The sequence below is a fragment of the Bombyx mori genome, chromosome 2 (genome assembly GCF_030269925.1).
Source record: "Bombyx mori chromosome 2, ASM3026992v2".
In the NCBI taxonomy this organism is placed as follows: domain Eukaryota; kingdom Metazoa; phylum Arthropoda; class Insecta; order Lepidoptera; family Bombycidae; genus Bombyx; species Bombyx mori.
In genome coordinates this window covers 5,254,321-5,265,100 of record NC_085108.1, presented here as the reverse complement: position 1 = coordinate 5,265,100, position 10,780 = coordinate 5,254,321, and the positions used below count along the sequence as shown (strand labels likewise).

General features: G+C 40.9%; 1 protein-coding gene and 5 non-coding genes across 6 annotated transcripts; all 6 read left to right on the top strand.

Moving 5' to 3' along the window:
* Positions 1 to 4,088: 4,088 nt before the first annotated feature.
* Positions 4,089 to 6,510, top strand: Ci-b1 (chymotrypsin inhibitor CI-b1). Its single transcript, NM_001126245.2, is given in 3 exon segments — positions 4,089 to 4,161; positions 5,408 to 5,477; positions 6,396 to 6,510. Coding segments are annotated over 3 exon segments (195 nt in total). The 5' UTR covers positions 4,089 to 4,151.
* Positions 6,511 to 9,459: 2,949 nt separating this feature from the next.
* On the top strand, positions 9,460 to 9,533 carry TRNAN-GUU (transfer RNA asparagine (anticodon GUU)). Its single transcript has one exon. It is a non-coding gene; the product is annotated as a tRNA-Asn (tRNA).
* A 114-nt stretch (positions 9,534 to 9,647) lies between these two features.
* TRNAN-GUU (transfer RNA asparagine (anticodon GUU)) lies at positions 9,648 to 9,721 on the top strand. The gene has a single exon. It is a non-coding gene; the product is annotated as a tRNA-Asn (tRNA).
* A 109-nt stretch (positions 9,722 to 9,830) lies between these two features.
* On the top strand, positions 9,831 to 9,904 carry TRNAN-GUU (transfer RNA asparagine (anticodon GUU)). Its single transcript has one exon. It is a non-coding gene; the product is annotated as a tRNA-Asn (tRNA).
* Positions 9,905 to 10,013: 109 nt separating this feature from the next.
* TRNAN-GUU (transfer RNA asparagine (anticodon GUU)) lies at positions 10,014 to 10,087 on the top strand. Its single transcript has one exon. It is a non-coding gene; the product is annotated as a tRNA-Asn (tRNA).
* Positions 10,088 to 10,196: 109 nt separating this feature from the next.
* On the top strand, positions 10,197 to 10,270 carry TRNAN-GUU (transfer RNA asparagine (anticodon GUU)). The gene has a single exon. It is a non-coding gene; the product is annotated as a tRNA-Asn (tRNA).
* The last annotated feature ends 510 nt before the right edge of the window (positions 10,271 to 10,780 follow it).

Here is a 10,780-nt window from a genome sequence, read left to right as displayed (position 1 = left end):
ATCGTCATCGGAAGGTACCACCATCTTAGTTGTTCATGCTGTGAGTACCGTTGTATGTTGTACAATTGAAACTGGTATGGGATACCGGGTTTCTGTTACTGTGATGTGTGAATATTTTAACCGCTAAAAATAGAAGCCAGTTTTCAATTTGACTGAAATCGAAAAAAAAAAAAATTTTTTTGTGTTTGTTTTATATATTATGTTCAACCTTCAAAACTTTTTCTGGATGAACCGATTTTAGTTTTTTTTTAATTCCCAGTTTGGTTATGAGGTTTCATTTAAATTTTGTCGAAATCGAAACTATAGTTACAAAGCTATCTGAATATTTATTTATATGATATACTAGCTGGCCCGGCAGATTTCGTAGTGCCTCAATCGATAAATAAAAGACCTAAACTTTTGTATAAGATCAACTTAAAACAAACAAAAGGAATCCGTCCGACGGGGGACACATCAAAGAAAAAACGAAATTGTTATTTTTAGTTAATTCCGAGCATTTTCATATTTATCTACCTTTTAAACCTTCCCTGGACTTCCACAAATAATTCACGACCAAAATTAGCCAAATCGGTACAGCCGTTCTCGAGTTTTAGCGAGACTAACGAACAGCAATTCATTTTTATATATAAGTTTAATAATAATAACAGTTAGGTATAGGGCTATTTGATTGAAACAAAAAACACACATACAGACCCACACACACGGCTAAACTAAATTATCAATCGCGTTGCGTAATCAATGTTTCTCGGTCCCAAATAGGCCGGAGGCCGGAGGCCGGATCCAAAGGTGTAATTCGGAGGCTGCAAATCCGAAACTTTCCCTGGCTCCAATAAACCGCTGAATTATTGACATAGGCTGCTTCAAAACGAAACATAAACAAGTAAATATTGAATAACGAAAAAAATTAATTAATTAATTATGTATTACAGCTTAGTCTGTGCCAGAACGTAAATATACTTTATTACTGGTGGTAGGACTTCTTGTGAGTCCGCGCGGGTGGGTACCACCGCCCTGCTTATTTCTGCCGTGAAGCAGTAATGCGTTTCGGTTTGAAGGGTGGGGCAGCCGTTGTAACTATACTTGAGACCTTAGAACTTATATCTCAAGGCGGGTGGCGCATTTACGTTGTAGATGTCCATGGGCTCCAGTAACCATTTAACACCAGATGGGCTGTGAGCTCGTCCACCCATCTAAGCAATAAAAAAAAACCTAATTCTTTTTTTTTATTCCCGTAGACAGACGAGAGTACATGTCATCTGATGGTAAGTGGTTACCGTCTGGCTCATGGACGTCGGCAATGTCAGGGCAGAGCCCAGTTGCTGCTCAAAATTTACATAACTTCGCTAATCGTGTTCTCGCAACATAGTCGACTTTACGAAAACAATATCACTATCTAAGTACACTCGCGAGCAAAAGTTTGGAATCACTTACTTGAAATTGGTTCCGCGCGATCTTGTGTACTAAATATTTTTTTGATAATCATAAAAATGAAATCATTTTAAAGGTTGAACTCACTCTTAACTTTAAACTGATACCAACTCATTAAAATCAAGCCAGTATTCAAGAAGCTATCTTGAATTAACACGTTGACTGCAGAATTATTTTTGATGAACTTTCAGCCAGTGTGTATGAGGTCTTTTCGAGGCAAGATTGGATTTCTTCACAGTGCGTATGAGAGCTGATAGGCCTCACAAAGGATCGTTATTGAATATGCACATACTGATAGAAATGTGGATATAGTCGCCTCTCGCACCGAGTGAAAGGACGCGATTTTAACTGCAGCACTAGTAGATAATCGCGCATGGGGCTTTTTAAGCAGCATAACGCAGTCAACGTGTTAAGTGAAGGAATAACGAAAAAGACGTGTTTCAATTGTTTGATACGTCGCGAGTTGCGGCCTATTGACCCCTATAAAAGCACCTGTTATCGGATTTTCTTTATCAGTCGACTTTCACACGTTGACCGGTACATATCTCCGCAACTTCTGACCCTTTACCTTGTACGACAATTGAGACAACACCTACAGAAGTAGCACAAATCGTAGCCCTATTGCAAGAAGAGCTCAGCCAGCGGGTTGTCGCTCGTCGGCTCCAAATAAGCCAGTCCTGTGTTTCATAAGTTTGCAAGCGCTTTCAGGAGACTGCTAGCTTTATCTCGAGACCAAGATCTGGACGGCACCGGTGCACATCGGAGAGGAATAACCGTTTTATCGTGTCAACCTCTCTCCGAAATCGGCATTAACCTGGTGTCGACGTCCAACAGGAGCTCCGAGATGTTCGTAGGGTAGCAGCCAGCAAGTGGACAGTTCGTCGACCACTCAAGCAAGCGAATCTGACTCCAAAAAGGCCTGTCACAGGCCCGAAACTCACGGTAGCTCACCGACAAGCACGCCTTCAATTTGCTCGTACCCATCTTAATTGAGAGGTTGAGCAATGGAGGCAGATCCTGTTCTCCGACGAGAGCAGGATGTGTTTGCACGGTAGCGACTGAAGAGGTCGGGTCTACAGGCGGCCTGGGGAGCAATTTACGCAGTGCTGTTTCGCTGAAACAGTGGCTTATGGGAGCGGCTCTTGTATGATGTGGGCCGGCATTTCCTTCGACGGTAAAACCGAGCTTGTTTTCGTGCCTGGCGGTGGACGAGAGGCGGTCTAACTTCGGACCGGTACATTTCCAATATTCTGCTGGAACATGTCGTTCCCTATGCGTTCCCTATATATAAAATACTAGCGACCCGCCCTCGCTTCGCTTCGGAAACATTAAAACACACATGAAACCAAAAAATAATAATAAAAAAATAAATAAAAAAGTAGCCTATGTTCATCAGGGACAATGTCGGCTTCTAATGGAAAAAGAATTTTTCAAATCGGTCCAGTAGTTTCGGAGCCTATTCGAAACAAACAAACAAACAAATCTTTCCTCTTTATAATATTAGTATAGATATAAAAATGAATTGCTGTTCGTTAGTCTCGCTAAAACTCGAGAACGGCTGGACCGATTTGGCTAATTTTCATCTTGAATTATTTGTAGAAGTCCAGAGAAGGTTTAAAAGGTTTAAAATAAATATGAAAATACTCTTAATTAAATAAAAATAACAATTTTATTTTTCCTTTGATGTGTCCCCCGTCGGACGGATTCCTAAGTTTATTTTATACAAAAGTTTAGGTCTTTTATTTATCGATTGAGGCACTACGAAGTCTGCTAGTTAGTCAGCTAGTTATTTTATAAAATGAGTTAATCATAATTGTGATGAGGGTGGCTTGCAGATTCTTCGAAGCGCTTGATTGAGATGATTACATTTATTTCTTTTGCGCGGTTGAACGAAGCCACTAGGCCGGGTGTTAAGTGGTTACTGGAGCCCATAGACATCTACAACGTAAATGCGCCACCCACCTTGAGATATAAGCTCTAAGGTCTCAAGCATAGTTACAACGGCTGCCCTACCCTTCGAACCGAAACGCATTACTGCTTCACGGCAGAAATAGGCAGGGTGGTGGTATCTACCCGTGCGGACTCACAAGAGGTCCTACCACCAGTAGGACCAGTTGTTCCAGCAGTCTAATTTTCTTCTTCTTCTTGCAGTGCCTCTTCAATCCTGAAGGTTGGCCGTTAGCTTCCTGTATTCATTTCTGTCAGCAGCCAGCCGGAATAGCTGTTCGACGGAGGCAATACCGGTCCACTCCTAATTGTCTAATTGATTTCGTTACAAAAACAGAATTTGGGAACTCCTTCTTTTTCGCGGTCACCAAAAAAGGTGATAACTAATTTTTGGATATCCTCTTGGGTCGTTACCCAAGCGGTCTGCTTACGGTATACTCATCAGTGGTTCTGGACTCGAACCAGTACTGGTGACGAGCGTTCAGGTCTCCTAGGAACACGATCTCCACAGGGGATGCTGCTCAAGTACATAATTTTGTCCCTACTTGTATATGCTAAAACAAAATTTTCGATATCATGCACGAAAAAATGCAGTTTTTTGTCCGTCAACAATTTTAATCATCTTGACCCTAGATCGAGGTCAGATAGCGTTGGCTATATAAACAGCGATTGGCTCTTGAATATAAGACATACAATATTGAATCAGAGACGTCATGTTGCGATCGGTGCTTTTCCTAACCACGGGCTTTCTCTTCGCTGCGTGCTTGACGTCAGTCATGAGTGATAGTGAGTATCATATTTTTTCTGTTTTTTTTTTATTGCTTAGATGGGTAGACGAGCTCACAGTCCACCTGGTGTTAAGTGGTTACTGGAGCCCATAGATATCTACGATGTATATGCGCCACCCACCTTGAGATATAAGTTCTAAGGTCTCAGTATAGTTACAACGGCTGCCCCACCCTTCAAACCGAAACGCATTACTGCTTCACGGCAGAAATAGGCAGGGTTTTTTTTTTTTTTTTTATTGCTTAGATGGATGGACGAGCTCACAGCCCACCTGGTGTTAAGTGGTTACTGGAGCCCATAGACATCTACAACGTAAATGCGCCACCCACCTCGAGACACAAGTTCTAAGATCTCAGGTATAGTTACAACGGCTACCGCACCCTTCGAACCGAAACGCATTACTGCTTCACGGCGGAAATAGGCGGGGTGGTGGTACCTACCCGTGCGGACTCACAAGAGGTCCTACCACCAGTGATTACGCAAATTATAATTTTTGCGGGTTTGATTTTTATTACACGATGTTATTCCTTCACCGTGGAAGTCAATCGTAAACATTTGTTAAGTACGTATTTCATTAGAAAAATTTGTACCCGCCTGTGGGATTCGAACACCGGTGTATCGCTACATACGAATGCACCGGTCGTCTTATCCTTTGGGCCACATTTCTTTGTGCACAACATGTCCTCTGTAAGCAGGAATGTGGAACAGCATGTGCGGGCTTATCTAATATCTTTAGACGAGCAATTCTTGTATATAAACATACATATATATATATATATAATCTGAATCTCGGAAACGGCTCCAACGTTTTCATAAAATTTAGTTTACAGGGGATTTCGGGGGCGATAAATCGATCTAGCTACGATTTATTTTCAGAAAATGTTGTTTTATTCCTGTTTTCAATAATAAATTTTATCGATAATAAACTTAAACATAAACTTTTTTTTAATTCAAAGAAAATAACAAATAGTTAATATAATATAATATCAAAATTTTATTCGTATTTAAATATAATTTCTAAAAAATACAACTAACCAAAAAAAAAAAGGATTAAAAAAAACAGAACAAAGCTCGGTCATCCTCTAGTATTAATATAACCTAACTGGCTCGAGACTAAGATATTTAATACTCACGGGTTACCCTAGCCCCTGGTGGATTCCAGAGACTGGCCGGCTTATAGTTCCACCACTGCTTGAGCGTTTCCCAAATCAAAGCTCTTCAAGAAACTTTACCCCTATATTTTCAGAGCCAACAACGAAGCCGATATGCGAGCAGGCTTTTGGCAATTCGGGCCCTTGTTTCGCCTACATTAAGCTGTGAGTTTTGTTATTAAAACTAGTGTTTGCCCGATGATCTAAATTCAAAGATCACTATCATCAACCCACGAACGTCCGCTGCTGGACCAAAGCCATCCCCAAGGCTTGCCATGTTGACCGCTACTGTATCTAGTGGATTCCCGCGACCTTTAGCAGTTTGTTGGTCCACTCACCTACCGAAGACTACTCTCGCTGCGCCTTCGGTTGAGACTGCGACACTGATTTTGGAAATTGGCTGACGGGCAAATCGTAAAATGGTACTAAACTAATTTGTCTTTTCCTGTCTGTATATAAAAGTTTCATTACGAACTTGGCCTCGCATGTACCTCCTCTGTCTCGTTCATTGAGGAATTAGCTTAACCCTTGGACCGATAAACATAGATATGTAGGATTGGTAACAATGGAACGTGTGGAAAGGAGCGTTAAGAAGTGAGTGAGAGAAAACGATAAGAAAGGGAAAAGAGAATGACAGAGAAAAAGAAGATAGCGAAGACGGTTAAGGCTTAAGTAAGGTGTTAGATAATTTTTTATTATAATAACAGAAGATTTTGGGACAGTGTAAGTTTTATTTTATGCACCGCGATCCCTATTATACATATATAAAATTTTAATTTTCTCCAAACTTCTGAATAAAACTGAAAACAAACACCCGAAGCTGGTGATTGCCGGAACACGACAACCCGAATGCCTCCACTCATATACAGAGATGAGGCCGAAGTATTGTATTCTAAAATTTCAATGATATCCAATGACCATACAGAATAGTTGTCTCGAAAATTAGTACTACCCATTGGTTGTCAACGCGACATTTTTGTACGCAGGCAAATCAGACTTAAGATACAAACCTTACAGAACCCGGTTTGTTGGGGACTTAATCTGGAATATGTACCGTATGTCTTATTTATATTCCTCTTGTAGATACTCGTACAATCAGAAGACGAAGAAGTGTGAAGAATTCATTTACGGAGGCTGCAAGGGGAACGACAATCGTTTCGACACATTGGCCGAATGCGAACAGAAATGCATAAAGTAACCGATACCTTCGAATTAACGCACGCTCTTTTCTCAAGCTGATGTATAAAACGATGAAGCTTGGTATAAAAACTATTAAATATATATATGGGAATTATCTTCTTTTTTTTCTGAAACTGTTCGTAGCATAACAAGTTAAAAACATAACTTAAACTTTAATGATCGTCTAACAAATGTAATTATTATATATTACTAGCTGACCCGGCAAACGTTGTTTTGCCATATATAAGATTTCTAGGGAATTTCTAGTGTAGAAAAAAAAAACTAACTTATTGTAAGTGTGTAAGGATATGGTAGATGCGTGAAAGAGGCACGTAGCGCTGTGAACGATGAAGGAATATAAAAATAACAATACCTCATTCAACCATATAATGTCTTATTATAACAAAAAAAAATTGTCCAAAAAATAAAAAATAAATCTTAGAGGTGGACAACCCTTATCACTTAAGGGTATGAAAAATAGATAGTAGCCGATTCTCAGGCTTACTGAATATGCATAAAAAAATTCATGAGAATCGGTCAAGCGGTTTCGGAGGAGTATGGGAACGAACATTGTGACACGAGAATTTTATATATTAGATAATATGTCCACCAATGATAACAGAATCTACAGCAATGTAAATTACTAATTACGTAATAGGTTAACGTCATTGTGGAACTAGTTTTAACTTTAATATTATAGAGTTTATCGAAGAATACTTACCACAAAAAAAAAACAGAATTAAAATAACTTTTACGACTACTGATAAGACAGACGGTCGTGACCACGAAAACTCTAAAGCATTGGAGACGTCAGAAATAATGTAATGACCACATGCAAGGTTGAGCCTTATGAGTAGTATAATTTTACGACTCTACAAAACCAAAGATGATACAAAAAAACACACACTAACACACAACACACAAGAAAATCAAAGAACACAAAATGTACCTTTAGAAGAACTTCCCAACTGCTTTCGGCAAGGGATCTGTTTTCCAGAATGATCCAAAAAAGGTCCCATGCTAAACCTCACAGTACATACCCAGATTACTTTAAAAATCCCCCATCCGTACTTTTGAATTTTCCTATCGATACACAAAATACTTACCAATTTTAAAACCTTGCGGTCGGTTCAGTTATCAGTCGTGCAAGTTGTCGATGTTGACCTTTGGGAATCACTGGTCTAAGCGATACTAAAAATTATCAATCGGGTTAACCGAATGAATGCTTGACAAACATTACCAAGAATTCGTTGTTAAAAACACAGCGAAAAGTGATCAGAATTGACTATAGTAGAATTATTTTGTTGATGCACTTTGGGTCATAAAACATAGCCCGGCTAGCCGCCCTAGGGCGGTGAGCATGTTGCGCGGGCGCAGCGCCATTATCGATAAAAACAAATGAGTCATCGAAGGCAGGTACACGGTGGCGGGGTGGTATACGAAGGGTGGTGAGACATTGTTATGTTAAGAGTCATTTGTACTTACCTGCAAGTTATAGTACATTATGCCGAAAAGAAATGTGTTGTTATGCATTCGTTCTCTGAATTTCTTTAGTGACACAATGGCTATTCCTTTGTTTTGTATCAAAACGGCAGAATTTATTCAAAATAATATTTTCACGTGTTTGTTATCAACTATGTGTTAAAAAATTTCACTGAAATAAGAATAAATCCCGAAAAGTTACAGAGTGTTAATTTCTGCCGTTCTCGTTAACTTGCTGCGGCGATATGTGGTGTAAGTGTTCGATTAGTGATTTTTTCTTTCATTTTTATCACTAACCCACAAAATGACAAAACTAAATACACTATCGATAACGCTTATCGAAAACAATAATGCGCTTCACTATGCCCGTCCGTGAGGCTCGTGAGTGGAAGAGAGAGGGAAATACTCGCTTCACTGCTCCGATTTTTTATGACTCAAACTGCAGCGACAAAATAATTCTACTATAGTATGTTATGTATTTTTTTTGACACAGTGACATCATAGTTCAGTAGATCGAGAGAGAACACGATAATATGATAAACAAAATATACCTACTGCTTTCATTACGTTGAAATGTCTTTTTCGTAGCTTCAAAGGTTCATATTCTGCATTGATGGGTACACGTCATCACTCTCTTTGGTCAGCCCATACCGTGGGTCTCGAAGGTCAAATATCTTGGCGTCACCCTCGACAGAGGGATGACATTCCGACTCAACATTAAAACGGTACGCGACCGTGCCGCCTTCATATTAGGACGCCTCTATCTCATGATTTGCAAGCGAAGTGAATTGTCTCTTCGCATTAAGGTGACACTCTACAAAACTTGCATACGCCGCGTCATGACCTATGCAAGCGTAGTGTTCGCTCACGCGGCCCGCACTAATTTGAAACCCCTTCAAATCATTCAATCTCGTTTTTGCCGTCGGAGCCTCGTGCTTCGTCAGGAATATCGACCTCCACGACGATCTGGACCTAGAGTCCATCAGTAAGTATCTACAGTCGGCATCAATGCGCCATTTCGATTAAGCGACACGACACAAGAACCCTCTTATCGTGGCCGCCGGTAACTACATTACCGATCCTGAGGACCAAATGGTAAACAGTCGACGTCGCCCGAAACACGTCATCTCGAATCCTCCCGATCCACTAACGGTGCTTTTAGGTACCTCAAGCACCGGTCATCGTCCTCGTCGAACCCGTCGCTTGCGACGAAGGACTCGGCGAGTTAATTAACCCACAGACACAGCCCACTGAGTTTCTCGCCGGATCTTCTCAGTGGGTCGCGTTTCCGATCCGGTGGTAGATTCTGCGAAGCACGGCTCTTGCTAGGGTTCGTGTTAGCAATATCGTCAGGTTTGAGCCCCGTGAGCTCACCTACTAGCCCGGTGACGCTGATATGGTCTCTCTATGTCATCAGCTTAGGTAGGAAACAAAATGTAATATGGATTCTTCAATCTTATACTGTACATTTAATCGATATGTTATCGCCTCCGTGGCGCAATCGGTTAGCGCGTTCGGCTGTTAACCGAAAGGTTGGTGGTTCGAGTCCACCCGGGGGCGAGACTGTTTTTGTACTTCCATTATCCAATTGAAATTGGACCCAATTACTATCTATATAATTGGAGGAAGTGCTTCCTCTGACAGCGGTGCTATTTATCCAAGAGAAGGTCCATCGCCTCCGTGGCGCAATCGGTTAGCGCGTTCGGCTGTTAACCGAAAGGTTGGTGGTTCGAGTCCACCCGGGGGCGAGACTGTTTTTGTACTTCCATTATCCAATTGAAATTGGACCAAATTGCTATATTTATAGGGAAGTATTCCCTCTGACAGCGGTGCTATTTATCCAAGAGAAGGTCCATCGCCTCCGTGGCGCAATCGGTTAGCGCGTTCGGCTGTTAACCGAAAGGTTGGTGGTTCGAGTCCACCCGGGGGCGAGACTGTTTTTGCACTTTCATTATCCAATTGAAATTGGACCAAATTGCTATATTTATAGGGAAGTATTCCCTCTGACAGCGGTGCTATTAATCCAAGAGAAGGTCCATCGCCTCCGTGGCGCAATCGGTTAGCGCGTTCGGCTGTTAACCGAAAGGTTGGTGGTTCGAGTCCACCCGGGGGCGAGACTGTTTTTGTACTTCCATTATCCAATTGAAATTGGACCAAATTGCTATATTTATAGGGAAGTATTCCCTCTGACAGCGGTGCTATTAATCCAAGAGAAGGTCCATCGCCTCCGTGGCGCAATCGGTTAGCGCGTTCGGCTGTTAACCGAAAGGTTGGTGGTTCGAGTCCACCCGGGGGCGAGACTGTTTTTTGTTAGAATTTCACACTTAAATATTTATTTAACACAAGCTATATCACAAGTTAAATTAGTTATTTATGCTTATTAAAGTCCTGCTTTAACGCCACCACTACCTTTGTGACTCCCGTGTTACCTGAATTTGTTTCTCAGTCGGAGTCAATGTTTTAATGACCGATATTGTGAATTAGATATTCTGAATATTTTATTTAACACATGTACGAGTATATTATGTTTCTTAAAATTGCTGAGAAGCTCTTAGCTATGAGTGTTTTAAGCTTCAGGTCAGTTATTAACTTTTTTTAGTGTGCACACGGATGGAAGAGCTCACGGCTTACCGGGTGTTAAGTGGTCATCGAAACCCATAGATAATGTGAATTCCTCCACCGACCTTGATACATGAGGTACCAACCTCACTGGTATATGGTAACGGCTAATGCATCTTTCAAATCCTAATTACTGTCTTTCCCTTTTTACTTGACAATTTTGTAAAAAAAGTACAAAAAGAATACAA